The sequence below is a fragment of the Leptopilina boulardi genome, unplaced genomic scaffold (genome assembly GCF_019393585.1).
Source record: "Leptopilina boulardi isolate dan_hultmark-lab unplaced genomic scaffold, ZJU_Lbou_2.1 LbouV2_368, whole genome shotgun sequence".
In the NCBI taxonomy this organism is placed as follows: Eukaryota; Metazoa; Arthropoda; class Insecta; order Hymenoptera; family Figitidae; genus Leptopilina; species Leptopilina boulardi.
The window spans coordinates 3,106,104-3,126,213 of NW_026137938.1; the positions used below are offsets into that span (position 1 = coordinate 3,106,104).

Sequence of the window (20,110 nt, forward strand, 5' to 3'; positions counted from 1 at the left end):
GTATTTTGTATTTTGAACATGCAAATTTCGATAGTAGCGTCTCACAGTGACAGCTTCATGAACAAGATTAAATAATTTATTTAGTAAATTTTTTCTGTTAATAAATTTTATTTTTCAAAATAATTTTACTGAATATTATTTAAATTTTTTTAATTAAATACTTTTTTTATGAATTAATTAACTTATAAATTAATTTAAAGAGATAGCGTAAACGAGAAATTAATGAAACTTTTGGTTGGCAATACTGACAATTTTTGGATAAAGAGAAGTTTTCATTCTGTCTACATAACCTCATTTGCTCGCACGTGTTATTGTTTGTATTTATTTTGTTTTAAAAAAAAAAAAGAATACGTATATAAATTATGGAAAATGTCACTCATTTGTGGAATGTAACAAATTTTTTTACAAAATTTAATGACAAAAATATAAACAATTTACGTAACTATTATGTGTAAGTGTAATTTATCAATTAAAACTTTTTATCTGACAATTTTTTTTTTTCTATTGGGAAAATAGAAAAAATTTTTTTTTCTATTATTATTAAATTTTGGAAATTTACAAATTTTTTTAGAAAATGTTGTCGAGAACAGGAGAAATTCGTTGAATTACCAAAAAATTGTTTTGGTCCATCAATCATGTGTCGTCACTGTGGATCATTTTGGAATAAAGTTAAACACAGAAATCGTTTAATTCCAAGTAAAGTAATAAAAAAAAAATTCAATTTCGAAGAAAATGATAAACAATTATCAAAATTTCGTTCATCACTTGCACGTAAATGTTTACGTGGCAAAATAAATAAAATGATTATTAAATGTTTTGTATGTTCAAAATATTCTCAAATTCCACGTAATAAACCAATTAAATTAAATAAAAATAAATCACTAAATCAAATTAATAATAAAGAAATTCAACAATCAAATAAGAAAAAAAAGAGACGATCAAAAGATAAAACTGCCGGTTTAAATATATCATTATCAAATTCATTTGTATCAACTCCAAATAAAATTTCAACACCAATTCAAAAAGAAAGAAAAGAAATAAAAAAAGTATTAACGCCACTTGTAAAAGTGAAAAATATCAATAAAGAAAGACTCAGTAATATTTTAAATAACGATAGTGGAAAAAAAAGAAATAGTTTAAGTAATTTTTTGAAAGAACTTTATTAATTAAAAAAAAAAAAACATAATTTTTAGAAATATGTATTTTTATAGTACAAATAACGCTAAAATTTTTTTTTTTTTATATTACATTGTATGAATTTATTCAATTAGTCAATTTTGATAATTGAATATTAAATATACAGAAACTTATTTCTAATCGACGATTATATAATAATGTAAATTATATATATAATTGATTGTATCAAATCAATTGAAAATAATAAATGCCTATATTTAATATTTGTCGCATTTATCATAAGATGAAATATTCCATTAATAATACTTTAATTGACAAATTACTACTCCAAAGGTATTTCTTGTTTCACAGTCTGTAACATAAATTTTTTTTTTTAAACAATCATTTTAGATACCTATTTTTTCGGAAATTGTCGAACGGAATGATTTTTTCATTTTTTTTTTTTTGAAATCACCTGAATGCAGGCCATGAGGTAATCATGTTCGGACATTTCCTGATCCTTGGCAGGTGGGACTTTTCCCCGGCGGCGCAACTCTTGTTTAGCGTCGTTCAAATCAAAGATTGAAACTGGATCCAACTTGCCTTTGAGCACCAAACCAGCCAAATATTCAATGTAGTGCTGCCTGCGGGGAAAAGTACCCAATTTTAAATTTTCTCATTCACTAAAATTTTTTAATTACCTCCAATAAATCCCTTTCATAGTCAGCTTGATTGCGTCCATACCAATTTGCCGGAAGTTTTTTACCAGCGCGCAATATACATGTCTCAAGATCGTCAATATTTAATAATTTTAATGGTTCCACTTGCGATAAACGAATTTGATGAACTAAATATTCGATGTAATGAGTCCTGCATCAGCAAATGATTCTGGACTTATTTATAGATTTTATAAATTTTTTTTTTTTTTTTTTGGAATTTGTTTTATTACAACAAATTTTTATTAGCCTAATATTTTTGTTAAATTAAACATTAAATTTGTCTATTTTGCTATTATTTATTTAGATTTACGTATCTTCGATCCATAGAACCTCATTGCTCTATAAATCTTCGAGCCATAAATTCTTTATTGATAATTACATTCATAAATTTTTGTTCTATGAAAATGTAAATCACCAGATTTATAAACTCATAGAACATAAATTATAGATTAAAAAAAAAACATAAAATTTACGAAAAATTTTGTTAATTCAATTTGAAATTTGAAAAAAAAATATTTTAATCCAAAAATATCAAAAAATAGCTATTATTTAAAAAAAAAATTTTTTTTTTTCAATTTTCCAAGTCTAGCATTAATTCAACATAAAATTTATTCTTGAAAAATATAATCATTTTTAAATATTTGTACTGAAAAAAAAAATTTTATTTGATTCAAATAATCGTTTACTTGACTATTATTAAATTAATTATTTTTATTTGAACCAAATAATTTTTATTTAAACCAATAATTTTCTGTATTTGAAAAAAATACTATCTCAAATAATAATTATTTGATAGAAATAAATATTTATTTGTTATACTGAAAAAAAAATTTATTTACTACAAATACTCGTTTACTTGAGTATTATCAAATAAATATTTATTTGAATCAAATAATTTTTTATTTAAATTAAATAAACTGTATTTTGTACTAATAATTTTTGTATTTGAAAAAAATAACATCTCAAATAATAATTACTTGATACAAATAAATATTTATTTGATAATATTCAAGTAATCGAGTATTTGAATCAAATAAATTTTTTTTTCAGTGTAATAGTCAAAATAATCGATTATTTGAATCAAATAATTTTTTTTTGAATTTGTGAGTAAAAACACCTATTTTTGAATTTGAAAATTGAATTATTTTTTTTCTAAATTTTGAAAATTTTAATTCTTTCTTTTCGTGCCGAAGTAGGCAGTTTTTTTTTAAATAATAATTTTTTATTTCCAAATTAAAAAATCGTATTTTTGAATTTAAATTTTCATTATTTTGAATAATTTTGCAGAAATTGCAAAATGTAAGAATTTCTTTTTTGCTCTGATAATTTTAATTGTAATTGCATTTGAGTCTCTAAAAATGTAATTTTTAAAAATTGAATCCGAAATTATTTTTTCAAAAAAATAATTTTTTGTAAAATTATTCGAAAAATTATTTTTTTGTAAAAAACAACTTTTCGCAAATGATCATTGATCTATAAATTCATAAATTGTTTACTAAAAAAAAAAGGAAATTTTTTAAATTATAGGTATATTTATATATTAATACCTGCATAAGCCAGCATGACCTTCTATGACATCAGAATTACAAGTAGTGTCAACTAATTCTGTAGGCGTTTCCTTTTGAAGTTGTACTTTACATTTACGTTCGCCTATTGGTCCATTGATATTAAATTCAATACCACTTTCCTTTAACAATTGTTGCAATTGTTCAGGTTCTTTGTCGCGAAGATAAAATAAACAATTTCGCGGATGATGTGCATGAAGACCTAATTTTGCACAATATACACTGACATCACATTTTGCTCCCATTACAAATGTTTTTCCACAGCCGCAACAAAATTCATATTTACATTGATTACATGTAAAATGCATACATCCTGTAAATAGAGAAAAAAAAAATTTAAACATTAGTTATACAGGGTGTCCCGGGCGAGCGCGAACATATTTCAGACTCCAAAAATAGTAAAATTTACTTCAGAAATAGTAAAAATTACTACGGAAACAGTAAAATTTACTACAGAAATAGTCAATTTTACTATTTTTGGAGTAAAAGTTGCCAGAGATGCGCAGAAACTTCGGACAGGTCCAATTTTACTTTTAAAGTAGTAAAAGTTACTTTTTCTTTTTTTCCGTGTAGAAAATAAAATTTTAAGAAAAAAAGTACTGAACAGTTTTTAAAAATTTTTTGTAGTTTTTGAGTTATTCAAAAAGAAAAATCGCTCAATCAGACGCGCCAGACTGCTGTGCATTGTCCATTGTCCCGAATTGTCACTGTCCCGACATGACAATGTCCCAAATACTCGTTGTCCTGAATGTAATCATGGAAAAAATTTTCCCTCCCCTAAAATTTTACCATGGTATTGTTTGAAACAATGCTAATTCGGGACATTAGAAATTCGGGACAATATCAATTTTAGGAGCTTGACAAATCCAGACATAGACAACTAGGACATTAGAAATTTGGGACAATGATAATTTAGGACATTGGGAGTTCGGGACAATGACAATTCGTAACATGTTCAATTCGGGACAATTACAATTAGGGACGTTGACAATTCAAGACAATGAAAATTTGGGACATTGTCAATTTATGACAATGACATTTCGGGACGTTGACAATTTGGGATATTGGCACTTTGGGAAATTAGCAATTCGGGACATTAATAATTTGGGACATTGACAGTATAGGACACTGTCAATTCCGGACATTGACACTTTGGGACATTATCAATTCGGGACATTTACCATTCGGGACGTTGGCGATACGAAACAAGACAATTAGGGACTTCAGCAATTTCGGAAGATGACAATTACGGACCATGACAATTCGGGACATTGGGAGTTCGGGACAATTACAATTCAAGACAATGAAAATTTGGGACATTGTCAATTTATGACAATGACATTTCGGGACATTGACAATTTGGGATATTGGCACTTTGGGAAATTAGCAATTCGGGACATTAACACTTTGGGGCATTGACAGTATAGGACACTGGCAATTTGGGACATTCACCATTCGGGACGTTGGCGATTCGAAACATGACAATTAGGGACTTCAGCAATTTCGGAAGATAACAATTAGGGACCATGACAATTCGGGACACTAAACATTTGGGACACAGGCATTACTGGCCATTATCAATTCGGGACAATTACATTTCTTAAAATTTTATTTTCTATCTATTTCTGAAATATGTTCGCGCTCGCACGTGACACCCTGTATATATTTGTTTATATAATTTTCGCTTACCTCCTCTTGATAAAGAATATTTAAATTTACAATTTGGACAATCAATTCCATTGTCTGCTAAATGTTTTGCAAGACCCGCTTCCTGATTGTCGGGATCATTTTTATCTTTCCATTCAGCAAATTGATTACAATTAATTCCCTCGTGTTGTTTTTCCCACTAAATAATTAGAAATGAAATTTGAATTTTATTGGAAAAATCAATTTTAAAAATTTTACTAACCGGTCTTCGGCAAATAGCGCACGTAATCGATCGACAATCAGGACATGTTAAACGTTTTTGATTTGGATCTGCGTAAAATCCACTTGAACACTAAAAAAAAAAAAACATTTTATAAAAGCAAAATTTTCTTCTTTAAAAATCTTTCAAATATATAGCTGAGATAAATTTTCTTTTTACCTGAACGCACCACTTAAAATTTGGATCTTGCATTAAAGTTCTGTCTCTAAGTTTTCTTTGAAATAATTCATGAATTGGTGGATCCAAAAATGATTTTAATTGTATATCCAAAATACTGAAATATTCTAAAATTTCATCCTCAGTTGCATTAATTAAATCAGGTTGTTTACAATATGGACATACAGCATCTGTTATACTTCGATCGCTTATTTGAATGGTGAAATAATTTTTTGCACAATCAGTACAACAACGATGAGTACATTTAAGCATTGATATCATCTATTTAATAATAATTTTAATTCATAATAATTAATAATGAAATTGATATTATAAAATCAAAAATAATATATATATAGAAAAAATTTTTTTTTAATCAAACCTCATTCATTGATAAACGATTTGTGCATAATTCACATTCTTGTTGTAAAAATGCTAATGCTGATTCAACACTGGAACATTCTTTTGCTGCAAGTAATGCCTCTAAATCACTAAATTTAAGTGCCATTAATGTTGCTGCTATTTCGGCTTCATTATAATTTGCAACTCGACCCTCTGCTAATAATTGACGTGCAACTCTCTGTAAAAATTTTTCTTTTAAATAATTCAAGTGACATACAACATTTTTTTTTTTTTTTTTGTTAAAATCAACATTTCGGGTTTTTTATTTTACACAAATGAAAACTTATTATTTTCATTTGTATTACACAGGACGACAAGATTTACTTTCCATGAATCAGACAATATTTTTCCAAAGGTTTTACGACATGCTGAATCCAAATCCGGTCTCAGAATTAACCCTGCAGGTTTTCGAGATATTCTAATCAAACCCCCCCCCGTTTTTTAACAGCATTTCAGGTCATCAAGAGATAATTTTTTTTTCCAAATGTTTAATATTGGATCTGAAAGTGCTATTTTTCCCCTTTAAAACCAATTGTGTTTTAATAATCTTCATTTGTCTCTTGAGTAATTGTTCATTCAATTTTCTGAGTTTGTCGAATTCTTCGATATTCCAAAACTGAATAAGAATAGATAAAACTTTAATAATACCGAAGAATATAAATATAAACATCTAAATTTCAAATAGTTTTGCGCAGATTTTCGGTATAACTGAACACGAATTCAATGACAGATTTTCAAAATTCAAAATGGCGGATTCAATATGACGGACGATATTTTTTAATATCGAAGAATTCGCCATACTCAAAAAATTGAATGAATGATTACTCTGAAACAAATGAAGATTTTTAAAATTTTCAAAATAGGTTTTAAAGGAGGTCGGTAAACCTGGAAGTACCACTTTCATAAAAAAAGTTTTTACATATGCCAACATTTAGGGCTCAATTAGGACTAATTTAGTACCACATGCAAAAATTTAGGGCCCTTTACCCATTTAAAATAACCCTTGGTACTGCTAGCTTGACGTCAAGCTGGAAGTACCAGCATTTTTGAACACCAAATGTAGTTTTTTTAAGAGTTCTAAATTAGCCCTAAATTCCTAAGTATTTGTTTCTTCAAAAAATTAAGTTTGAACTACTCTGGGGTAGTTTTTAAAGTTGGTGCATCTTTTTTGAACATCCAATGTAGTTCTATTTAAGAGCCCTAAATTAGCCCTAAGTTCTTAAGTATTTATTTCTTCAAAAAGTAAAGTTTGAACTACTCTGGGGTAGTTTTTGAAGTTGGTGTATCATTTTTGAATAACCAATCTAATTATATTTTAGAGCCCTAAATTAGCCTTAAATGCGTATGTGTTTGTTTTTGAAAATATTGAGTTTTAACTAGTTGAGGGTAGTTTTTGTGGTTGACTATCTATTAGTTACTTGGCTGGGGTGGTTGGGGTGCACTTTTAAAAAGTGAATTTAGTGCTATTGAAGAACCCAAATTTACACGGAAAAAATTAATTCAGTATATTTTACAAAACTGTGACAGAGTAGCGGATACAGCTCTTTACGAAACAGAGTTTTGTAAAATGTGATGGATATTTTCGGATAAACTACAGAAATTTTATTGTTTATACTGAATATTTCTGAAGTTTATCCTGAATATTTAGTGACATTTTACAACACTCAGTTTCGTAAAGAGCTGTATCCGCTACTCCGTGATAGTTCTGTAAAATCTACTGAATTAATTTTTTACGTGTAGCTCTTAATTCCTATATGATTATTGTTTGATTAAATTGAGTTTAAATAATTGGGGATGTTTTTTTGTACTTAGGGGTGGTTTTTAAAAATTTTAAATAGTTCCAGTTGAGAGCCCTAAATTCCTATTGAAGAAATTTTGAAAAATATTTAGGTTCTATAGTGTGGTACTTCCAGTTTGACGTCAAGCTAACAGTACCAAGGGTTATTTTAAATGGGTAAAGGGCCCTAAATTTTTGCATGTGGTACTAAATTAGCCCTAATTGAGCCCTAAATGTTGGCACATGTAAAAACTTTTTTTGTGGAAGTGGTACTTCCAGGATTACCGACCTTTTTAAAGGGTAAGAATAGCAGTTTCAGATGCAATATTGACCTTTTGGAAAAAAAATTGTCTTTTGATGTTGAATGTCCTCGAATGTAGTTAAAAAATAGAGGTTTTTTTTGCAGGGTTTTAGGTTAGAATAACTCAAAAACATGGTCAATTCTGAGGCCGAATTTTGATTCAGCACTTTGAAAATCTTCGGAAAAGTGTTGTCTGATTCTTGGAAAGTAAATTGAATCAAATTTTATTGGCCTGTATTATTTTTGTTAAATTTAATTATTTTAGCAAAGAAAAAAAAAATTACATATTAATTACGATAAACTGAATTTATATCTCTAAAAAACACACCAACGTCTATAAATGAGCTGATTGGAATACAATATAGAATTAATAAAACAATCTTCAATAATCATGCATTTATAATTAATTGGGGGGAATTATTTTTATTGGCTCTATATATTAGTAATGAAAGTTAGCTTATGATTTTTATCGAGCTCTTTGTAGACATTGGATTTGGGAAAAATTAATTGGATGATTGACAGACATTTTTCTTCGAGCGACTTTTTTTTTTTTTTTTTTTTTTTTTTGAATTTACTGACCTCCCTTTCGATTATTATGGGAGACTCCTTGTTGATATTCTTCCTTTGTCTAGATTCCTTGACAGCAATTTTTTTTCTTCTATTTAGCTTTGTACTTTTTCCTTCAAATTGTTGAACATAACTTGCGACCATTGAATATTTCTTCTTAAATTTATCATTTTTTTCTATTTCTTTATTGAATAGAGAAATTTGTCTACTATCTAATTGATTTTTGGGAAAATATTGCCTTTGTGTTATTGCATCTATTGATTTTGGAATATCTTCACTTTCACGATCGATATTTTCAAGTAAATATAATTTAGCTGTTGTTACTGTTGATATATCATCAGTTTCTTCAAATGGAGATGTTTGTTCTCTTAATAATGAATCAGATTCTGATTCTGCAATTTGTTTATCATTATTAATATTTGATATTGTCTCTGGAGAATTTTCATAATTTGATTTATCTTCATATTCAGATATTTCGGCTTTTATTTTTTTTAATGTTTTTTCAAGTAGATAATCGGCGTTTGCTAATATATCGAGGGAATTGTGAGAATTATTTGAATTACACGATGATTCTTCATTGAGTGATGAAAGTGATTTTTCTGAATAAGATTCTTCGTCAAATTCTTCTTTATCCAATGTTTCATCAAGAGTTTCATCAAGAGTTTCATCATATTCTTCATTAAATGTTTTTGAATTATTTGGAGAATTTTCTTGGGATTTTTCATTTAATTCGATTTGTTGATCATCTTTGGATTTTTGAAATTCTTCATCGCTCGAATTTGATGATTCTTGAGAAATTAATTCTCCTTTTATTATTTCTTCACTATGAGAAGTTTTTGAATATTGTTCTTTTTTTTCATTTAGATGATCTTTTGAAATAATTTTTTGAATGTCTTTATCGATAGAATTTTCTGCGGATGATTCTTTATAAAATTTTTCCTCTGTTATTTCTTCAAGAGCAACATTTTCATGAGTTGTTTTAGAACATTGTTCTTTTTTTTCTTCAATTAATTTATTTTGATGGTCTTTTGATATAGTTTCTTGGATAATTTGTTCGTTTTTACTTTTTGTATTAATACTTAAAGATGCTTCTGAAATTGATTCGTATTCAGAATTACCAGAATCAGAATTCGATTCCATTGGTGATGGATTGTTTCTATTTTTATTTTCATTTTTTGAATCAACTATGTTTGCATTTAAATTATTTGATTCTTTTGCAGTATTTAAAATTTCTTTAATAAATAACGTTTGTTTTTGATCAAATAATTGAATTTGATTTTCCTTTATTCTTTTTTGTTGAGGAAATACGGAACATGGTGTTGATAGTTTAGGATCTATTTGTTTTTGAATTTCTATTGAAATATTTTGTGCCGGTATTCGTTTACAACTTTTCATTACAGGAATTTTTGATGGTACAGTACCTTTGAGTTTTGTACAATTTGCATTAATTGAATTATCATCATTTAAGGATTGCATTAAATTATTAATTTTCAAATTATTTGTTTTTTTGTTTTTTAAAATTTGATATGCTTTTGTTTTTTTAACAATTTTCGAAACATTTTCACTATTTATATTTTGCTTTTTAATATTTTCACGAAATATTGATGTTTCTGCAATAGGTATCCTGGAAATAATTTTTAATTTTTTGTCCTTTGGATTTATTGTTTGTGGCATTGATTTTTTTGGTGCTGATTTTTTAATTGATTTTACAGGTGATCTTCGTCCGAGAATTTTTTTTATTGGTGATTTTGATCTTGCTTTATTATTCGTTATTTTAGAATTTGTATGGGAATTGAATTTTGTTGTTTGTTGTAACATTTTTCGTGGCTTCTCAATTTTTTTATTTTTCTCAATATCTGTTAAGAAACTTTTTCTACGTATTGAATTTGTTATATTATTTTTCTTAAATTTTTTAAGTGAATTTTTGTTTATAGGAACATTTGAATTTGTAATTGATTCTTTAACAATTGTAGTTAAAAATTCAGATGTTTTGACTAAAAATGATGTTTTCTTATCAGATTTACTAGCTGATGCAATAGAATTTGGTATATTTTTATCAGTTAAATTTTTATTTGAATTAATTTTTGATGTTACTACAGTATCATTGATAGGTTCGTTTATTGAATTTTCTAAGGGGTCATTAATTTGACGATTACTATTGTCTGAAATACAATTATCATTTACGGAATTTTCATTTTGTTGCAAATTGTTTGTTATTTCATTTTTGATATCTTGAATAATTACATTTGAAGGAGATAAGTTATTTTCATTATTAGTTTTACTGCTACTAATTTTATTAATTTTATTAGTAGAATTTGAAGTAGTTATAGTAGTAGTGTCAGTAATTATAGTATTAGTAGTTGTAGTAGAAGTTGTATTAGTAGAAGCAGTAACATCAGCAGTAGCTTTATCAGTATCAGTTAAAATAGCAGCAGTACTATTATCATTATTGTAAATTTTAACAGACAAAGATGATTTAAAATTTTCTTCGTTATCAAAAATAGGTTCAATAGTCTGATCTGTAGTGATAATTTTTTCTGAAAAATTTGACAGAATTGTGAAAAAAGAACTTTTTTTAGATTTGGAGATTTCGACTTTTTTCTCTTTTAATGAATTTTCTAAAATAACATTGTTTGAAATTGAATTTATTTCAGATAAAGATTTGGATTCATTTTCCTTGAAATTATTTGATAAAGCAGCATAAGACAAAGAATTATCTTCTGTTTCTATGAGTGTGTTATAATTTTGAAAATTGGTATTTATTGAATTAGTAGAATTTTTAGATTTTTCATCGAATTCAAAAATTTGTAATTTGGTTTCTTCATTATTTTCATTTTTAACTAGATTGTGCATTTCAGAATTACATTTTGAATGTTTTTCTTCTGAAGAACAATTTAATATTATAGTAGCCTGTGACGTTTGATTAATATTCATTTCAGTAATATTTGTTTTTGGATTAAGATTTGATGCTGGGATTAAATTTTCAATATAAACACTAGTTTCAACTAATTTTTCAGCAATCTCTGTACACGAATCATTTAAATTTTGATTATCTTTATTAGTTTGTTCTAAAAGTGTTTCTGAAGTAACATCTGAACAATCTTGTTCCATTTGTAAAATTTCTATTGATGGTACAAATATATCTTCTTTTTCAAATTCTGCTATTTTCAAATCATTCTTATTCATCATTTGATTATTAGAAAACTCTAATGTTGAATTTATTTTCTGTTTTACTTGATTCATTTGAATAAAATTTACATATATTGGCGATGTAGTTTGATCAGTTATTTGTGTATTATCTATTTCAATAGACTGATAAGTGTTAGAAATGATTTGTGATTGATCGATTAATTGCTGGTTCTGCATTTCAGAGATAAATTTTTCATCAAGATTTTCATTTGGATGAGATAATTTTTCATCTATTTGTATAAAATTTTTTCTATTATCCAAATTATTGATCAAATTAATATTGTTACTTGTATTCGATACTTCATTTTTGAATTCCCAATTACCACTCCCTTGTTGTTGATTATCTATTTGCTGATGAAAGTCTGCCTGCAATGCCACGAAACGTTCTAGTTTTGAAGACATTACCTGCTTCTTATCTTCTGAGTCCAATTCATCCTCAATCTGTTTAGTACTTCCTTCTGAATCACTTGATGAACAAATTTTTCCTTCTGAAATATAGAAAATAGTTATATATCAGGGATTTTTAATATTTTTAATTTCTTTTAAATTCAACTAACCATGATGAGTTGCAATCTCATCATTCTCCACACCAGTGGATGGACCCCAAATTCTCATTAGAAAAGGTTTTAGCTGAGACTTTTGTAATTCAAGAAGTGCAACTTCCTCAATTCCTCCATTCTTATTAAGTGCATTGACTACATCCATTAAGGTAAAAGAGCCCTTGGACATAATACTATGGCACTAAAATATAAAAAAAAATAATATTGTTTCTATATTAGATTTGAATCAGATTTAATGACAAATCGTACTTTATGTTGACGTAGTTGAATAGCATGACCAACGGCATTCCATAATTCACCTTTGGATAATCTTAATGCAATTTTAGCTTCTGTTGTTGAAACATTTCTAACGCAATTTTCCGTTTGCTCTTGACCTTGTGATGATGCCAAAATTTGTACTGTCTCCACTAAATGTGGCCATTGTGTTGTTAACCATTCAATTGGATTTTGTTCATCTTGCGCTAATGCAACTTGAACATCATCAGTTGAAAAGCCACGTTTTTCGGCCTCACGTAATAATTGAACAATTTCTAAACCCTGACGAGTTAATGTTGACATACCTTGAACTGAATTACCACCTGAATCACTAAATATTGATTGATTTGGTTCCTGAAAGAAAAAAATTTTACAAAAATTAATTTCAACTTTTCCTTTTTTTAAGACTTATAGTTTAGCAAACATAGCTTTTAAATGGGGGGAAGGAAATTAATATTGCATTTTCACACCGAGGCTATACACATAAAAAGAGAAACTAAAGCGTTAGATATCCTATAAATAGTTACATATAAAGCGATTTTCTAATTTAAAAAAAAAAATGGTTTCTTTTAAGCGAAATTTTACCATATAGTAATATTGTAGATGAGGAGAATTGCCTATTGATGTAATTCGATCTCTTCCGTATAATAAAGATTGATAATTATTATTTTTGTGGTGGTGAACATAAGGGTCAGGGTTGTTGATAAATCTGCTGTCCTGAAAACAAAGCTTACATACATTATTTTTTTCTATCAAATATAATTTTAGTTTTTTTTTAATTGTTCAGAAAAGGTATGATGTTCCATTCTTCTTTTATCCTTATGAAAATTAAATCAAAAATTAAAATCTGAGATTGCGCCCCGAGGCTGCATTTGTTTGTTCATATGGTAGAATTTAATTCTAATTGCTAAACTAAGTGGCATAGATTATTAAAATTGTTTATTATCTAACGAATTTTTTTTTTTTTGTACACTAATGAAAGTTGGAATTTATTGGTGTGTAATATATATTTAGGTGTACCTCAGAGTCATTGTCATCACATTGTACAGAATTGTTGGAAAAACTGGATTTTAATGGGCTCTTGTTGTCTTTAAAAATTGTTTCCTCATAAGTCTGTAATAGTATAGAATATTGAAAACAGATTTTTAACAAAGAAATAAATATGTAGAAAAAATTCACCTGAGTAGACATATCTTGTGGTGGTGGTGATGTTCCAGTTGAAACAGTTTTCCCTTCATCTGTTAATGATTCGGTATTTTTGCTTTCTAACTCAGTTTCTTCAGGTTGAGTAAATTTTTCCAAATTATCATCCTTTTGATTTGCTTCATTATCTTTTGTTGTCCTATCAATGGCTAGTTTGGAATTAATTGTCATTGGTTCATTATTAGAATCAATATTTGATTTGTTTAGCGATACATTTGGTGATATTTCTTTTGTAATTTCATTGTTTGCTGATGAATTTATTTCTGTTGCATTGCAGTCTGTATTCTCAGTTTCAATTTCTAGACCTGTAAGCCAAAAGTAAATTGTTACTCAGCAATATTGAGGAAAAATTTGAAAATTTCTACAATTTTTAGTTGCTGGGTAAATAATTTTTAGTAAGAAGAACTTACCTAAATTTTTTGTAAAATTAAACTGTAACTAATTAAAAATTTTAATTAAGGCAATTCACTCTTAAAATACACTGGAACATCAATAAAACGTTTAAAATTAACGATAAGGTAAAACATTCTCAAAAATTCTCTAATATCTAAAAGGAAAAATAGTTTTTCATAATAAAAAAGACATGCAGGAAAACAAAATTAGCTAGTGGTTTATAAAATTCAAAGAGGATTGAACAAATGCACAACCGTCCTTGAAATATTAATATTAACTACTTGAATGAATAACATATTGTTTAATTTAAAAATTTTTTCAAGTACGATTATGCATTTGGTGTGAATGTGATTTTCATTTGAGAATACAAATGCCAATTTATTATTCATTCAAGAGTATACAATATTTTATTATAATTTTAGATAATTAACTAATTATTATTTTTACGCACAAAAAGACATATTCATTAAAAAAAAAATTTTTTGCACATATATGTATATATAAAATAAAATGTTTCCATTAATACTGATGTAATCAGTAGCTCTTCATTTTGAAGAGTGTATTTCGATTTTTAAATAGAAAATGAAAAATTGTTTTTGAAATTATTCAAGTTTATATCTTGGATAATTCCTTAAATTAGAATCTTTTTTCTTATATTTTATTTGCATTGGTGTATTTTGTTGGGGGAAAAAATAAAAAAAAAAAAGCTATTTTGATGACTTAGTGCCAAAGGAAAAACTAATTTTTCTCCTAAGTCTACCTTTTTTCTTAGTTGTACTGACATCACTGATGTTCTCTTCAACTGGTGATAATTTTAGATTATTCAATTTTTCTTCTATAATTTTTGATGAATTGATAGTTTTTTCATTTGTTGGTAAAATAATTGATGAATCATTTGTTGTTTCTGGAATTGGAGAACAAGAAGGAGGTGGAAGTGCACTGCTTCGTGTTTTACAACAAACAATACAAACACGTTCCTTAGCTTCATTGATGAAGGTACAATGTTCGCAAGCCCATTTTTCTGATTTTGTATTTATTTTTTTGTTTATTTCTTGAACAATTTCAATTGTTTTTTCTGTTTTTGTTTCTTTCTTTATTTCTTGATTTGTTAATATTTGAATTTTATTATTATTTTCTTGAGCAATTTGTTTGTCTGTTAGTGGTTTATTGTTTGATGTTTGAAAATTAGAATTTATTTGTTCTTGTTTCAAATGACTTTGAGTTTTAACAAATTCTTTTTTAATCTCCCGATCAAGAGATGATGATCTTTTATGAGGATTTATTTTTAATTTTTCTTGATGAAGACGATTTTCAAGCTCTTGTAATTTGTGTTGTCTTTCTTTTTGTTCTGACAATCGTTCATTACGATCCGTATAGTCTTCTGATGAACTTGTAATTTTTGATGGTCTTCTTCTTCTATTAATTCTATCATCGTCTGTACTTAATTCACGATGACGTCTTCTGTGATCTCTTTGATTATTCGATGATGATTCATCTTCCTGTAACGATGATGATGTTCTAAATCTTGGTGAATCTTCGTGTTGGTATTTTTTAGATGATCTAGTTGAATCTTTTAAATTTCTCGATGATGACCAATTTTGTTTTGATAATTTTTCCGACCATCCATCATCGGCGCTATTTATTCGATCCTCAGATCTCCAACCACTGATTAAAAGAATAAAAATGATAAATTTTTAGTTTAAGATTTGGTTTTGATATATACTTACTCTCTTCGATGTCTTGAAAGTAGAGATTTATTTCTGTCTTCATTGTTGGTTTTTAATTTATTTCTAGAAATATCATGAATTTTTCTTCGTGAACCACGCGAAAGTCTATCATCAAATTCAGAATCATCGGAATTTTCTGAACTCGCATCGGAATTGGGAGATATTCTTCTTCTCGATCTATAGGCTGTTGATTTTCTCGATTTTATACTTTGCGATGGTGATGCTTGTCTAGATCTTCTGCTTGATTTAATACTGCGAGCAGGACTGTGCGATCGTGATAAAGTTGCTGGATTATGAAGTAGCATTTGAGGTTGAGGATAACCCATTGGATAACCCCACATTGGTAAATGATTAAGACTCATTGTTGATCCACTCAATGTTGGCTCCCAAGGATTTGGATACCAAATCATTGGCGATGCTAATTGTGCTAATGATTGTGCCTAGAAAGTAAAATCCCATTAAAAACTTTGTATTTATAATTAGGTATTTTTAAGAGATGAAAATTTTGATTTTACTTGTTGCATTTCGGAGTTCCACATATTTGGAGCTGATAAATCACAAACACTAGCTGATTGCATAATATTTCTAACAGGCAATGATGGAGAGGATGTTAAACTATGCCTTGGACTGCTCATTGGTTTAGGACTCATTGTTTCCCTTGATGAATCTGAATGTGGTGGTCTTCTTCTATTTGTATCCTGGGCTCTCATTGCTTCCTGATATCTCCTATATCTTTCCTATAAAAAAAAATTATTTTGATTCAATTATATTTTGTTACAAAAATAAAAGTGGTAAAATAGAAAATATACCTGAAGTGTTGACATTTTATCTGTTCCAACTGATGTTGTTGTTGTTTGCGTCAAAAGAGGACTTTTTGAACGATTATCTGGAATCGATGGCAGTGGTCTTGTTGCATTGATCGAATTTCTTTTTAAACTTGCTGCTTTATCGATCGATAGGGGAAAATTTGCAACCCCTTGATTTATTATTGCTTTTACCTAGGCGCGAAACTTAAAAATTTACTACCTTTTGGCTTATAATAGTAATAGAAAAAAAAATAATTGGGTTAAAAAAGGAAACTTTTCCATAAATATAGGGCTGCGATTTTTTATTTCATGGTTCCGGTGTTGAGAAATTAATTTTTTTTATATTGTCTTAAAAATTATTTATTTTTAGAAGAAAAAAAAAATTTAAGAAAACTTGTTTCTAAAAACCCTCGGTGTGAAATAATATTTTTCAAGTCGAATAGGAAATAGGATTCAAAATTCGGGACGAGTTTAAGAAAATTAGATAGTTGAATGAACTCATTTATTTCATTTTTCTTATTGTAAGTTTTCTTTGTTTTTATATTTTTTTTTATAAATATTGGCTTTATCACAGCCCTATGATTAAAAATCTATTCTCATCGAGATATTTGTGTTGCATTTAAGTAGAGACACTTATGTTGCAAAATATATGAATTTTTGAAATAAATAAAAATTTATTAAAATAATAAATAATAATTTTTGGATAAAATAATTTTTTTTTGATATTTAAATCACTGCACACCCTACCTGTGTGTTTCTACGATTTCGTCGTGGTGGTGGAACAGGTGGTGGATTCATTGAATTTTCTCCCTTTGGCGGAAGTGGTGGTTTTACTCGACCCCCAGCATCAATTTCAAGTTTTCGTCTATTGTGATTTTTTCGTTTAGGATGTTTGTGATTCATCTCATCGCATACGTCACAATAATTTTCTCTACAAAAGTCACATCTTATTGTTACTTTCTCAGTGCCACATAGGGCACATTTTCCAAAGATAATATTTTTTGAAATATTATTATTATTATTATTATTATTTTTTTGTGTATTGGTATTGGATAATGTATTTTTAGATGGAATTTTATTATTTGGTGGTCGTGGTGGAAATTCAATGACTTCATAATCGGGATCACCACAATCTCCTGTTAATGATGGTGGAGGAATTTTAGGAATTGGAGGTGGTTCTTTCATTGATTTTTCTTCATCCTTTTGCTGTTGTGCCTGTGGGGAAAAAAAAATTATTTCTACATTTTTTGGTAAATTCTAATTTTTTTGATGATTAAAATTTTTATTACCAGCACCCAATGTGGCATGGAACGAGCTACTCGTAATCGTGATGATGGATTTGAAATGACCATAGGTCGCCATTTATCTGTACTGAAATTCTGTAAAAATTTTTAAATTTTTACTTTTTTTTTTAAATATTATTTTTTTTTTTTTGAATTACAAAAGTAGTTAAATTTATTTTTATTATGGTTAATTATCTTAATTGCGGATATTTATGCGCAGTTCAATAATCTTTGAAATATGCTTTAGCTCCACTTGGTTTAATGATCACATCAAATTGTCTTACACGCTTGGTACCAAAATAGTACCACTTTCACTCTTCCTACATTCTTCCTGGTTAACACTAAAATTCTGCTGTGCGTTTCAATGAAACATTTCGTAATTGTTTTTGGAAATTTTTTTTTGAAACCCTTCGAAAAATTAATGAATGTGATTTTTATGACTCTAAATTTTTTTTTAAATTCCATTTTTTTGTTTAAAAAAATGAAAACAAAAGAAGTAGAAAAATTTTTAAAGGATCCGGAACATAAACTGATATTAAAGTAGTTTTATTTTAAATTCATTTTATTGATTTGTAATTTTAATCCACCTGTTATCATCATGTACACTAAATTGTCAATAAATTCTTTTTCCACTTCTCGTAGGGCATCTGTATTATGAATTATATTTTATCTGAATTTAATAATCTTTGTGTTGTAATTTAGTTAGAAATCGAATAGTCCATATCTATTTTAAGCTCAGCCAGACTTTTTAGTACCATTGGACAGACCATGATTAGCTTGTCTAGTCTAAACCGAAGCGTGGATATATTTACAGTACCGGTTTTTGACTTTTTGACGCCCCGGGACGCTTATAAACAATATCTTAATAATGGCGTCTTATGTCAATTTTTACAAATTAAAATTTTAAAATCCATTTTTAATTCTCAATTTGGGTATTCAAAATTTCAAATTTTTTATTAAAAATTAAAATAACACCTGTTTTTAGATTTTAATAAATAAAAAAAAAATAATTCCGTCACTATCACTTATCGATGAAAAATTTTATTTTGGTACACTCGCGCTATATTTAATATTTTATGTATTTTTTTTTTTTTTTTTTTTCCCCATTGAATCAAAAATTAATAAAAATATATTTATTATTCTTATTATTTTTATTATTGTTATTGAAAATATTATTAATTATCGTCGATATTAGTTTCACTTTATTTAATTGAAAGAATATTACACTCACATTCATAACTCTTGGTCTCCAAGATACTGATGGGTTCTAGAAAGCTTGCAGACTCGTGGTATAGTCTTGATATCTATTTTCGTGACTTGGGTTGGACTCCTGCCACTATATTTCCAAGTCTCCTTGTTCCCGTAAATATAAGCTTTTTGACTTCGTTTTAATGCTTTTTGACCACATTCGGTATTATAAGGGAAAATAATAAGTACAAAAAATAATTGCGATCAAAAAATGCAGGATTAAAAAAAAAAAGACACAAATTTCTTCAGAAAAAAATTTTATTTCGTTCACAACGCTATTTCTATTTTTTTTTTTGAGCCTAAATCAGAAAATCACTTCATTTTTCATTTACAATGAAAAATGTCTTTTTAATTAAAAATCAGCTTTGCTTCTAATTCGCAAAAATTTATTTATGAAATTTATGAAAAAAAAATAATCGAAAAACAAATTCCATTTTTAATTCTACAGAATATGAAAATTGTTTTTAAAAGCGTTTTAACGTTTTTTTTTCTTACAAATCTTTTATATAACTTAAACTCCTGGAAAAACGTAAATCTTTTCCCTTTTTTTTTGAAATATATATAATATATCAAATATACAATTCATATGAATTGCTAAATGCTAAGTCTTAGAGCATATTATTAATATCTACACCCTTTTTCGATTTTTTTTATTCCTGCAACCCTAGCGCGATATAAAGAACGATATTTTACAATTCGGTACTTTTTGTATTTAACAACAAATGGAAGTACATTGAATATTCTTCAAATTCTTTTTTTTGTGATTTTTATGTTTCAGATCCCCTAAAAAATTTTGTTTTTTAAACAAATAAAAATTTTTTTTTACAAGGTCCGGAACATAAAAATCCATTCTGTATAATTTTTCAATAATATTTAATAGATAAATCATTTGGAAATATTGTCGTGAAAATTAAAA

The 20,110-nt window shown here is 27.3% G+C and overlaps 2 protein-coding genes across 3 annotated transcripts; one reads left to right on the plus strand and one right to left on the minus strand.

Annotated features, from left to right (window-relative positions):
- Positions 1–76: 76 nt before the first annotated feature.
- On the plus strand, positions 77–1,396 carry LOC127287206 (uncharacterized). Its single transcript, XM_051314023.1, has 2 exons — positions 77–451; positions 572–1,396. The coding sequence occupies exons 1-2, from the start codon at positions 363–365 to the stop codon at positions 1,164–1,166; spliced, it is 684 nt and encodes a 227-aa protein (XP_051169980.1). The 5' UTR covers positions 77–362; the 3' UTR covers positions 1,167–1,396.
- On the minus strand, positions 1,352–19,278 carry LOC127287200 (E3 ubiquitin-protein ligase lubel). 2 transcript variants are annotated; one of them, XM_051314012.1, is made up of 20 exons: positions 19,178–19,278; positions 17,953–18,042; positions 17,411–17,878; positions 16,667–16,855; positions 16,373–16,594; positions 15,858–16,297; positions 14,891–15,795; positions 13,714–14,042; positions 13,555–13,647; positions 13,120–13,251; positions 12,529–12,888; positions 12,277–12,460; positions 12,125–12,207; positions 5,866–6,063; positions 5,487–5,765; positions 5,310–5,399; positions 5,090–5,246; positions 3,383–3,713; positions 1,818–1,986; positions 1,352–1,489 (listed from the first exon to the last, which is right to left on the minus strand). In XM_051314012.1, exons 1-20 carry the CDS (start codon positions 19,181–19,183, stop codon positions 1,460–1,462), a joined length of 4,755 nt encoding a protein of 1,584 aa, XP_051169969.1. In that variant the 5' UTR covers positions 19,184–19,278; the 3' UTR covers positions 1,352–1,459. The 2 variants fall into 2 exon arrangements, with proteins under 2 accessions (XP_051169969.1, XP_051169968.1); XM_051314011.1 differs by lacking the exon at positions 1,818–1,986 and adding an exon at positions 1,592–1,760 and having other exon boundaries at positions 19,178–19,277.
- Positions 19,279–20,110: the final 832 nt, after the last annotated feature.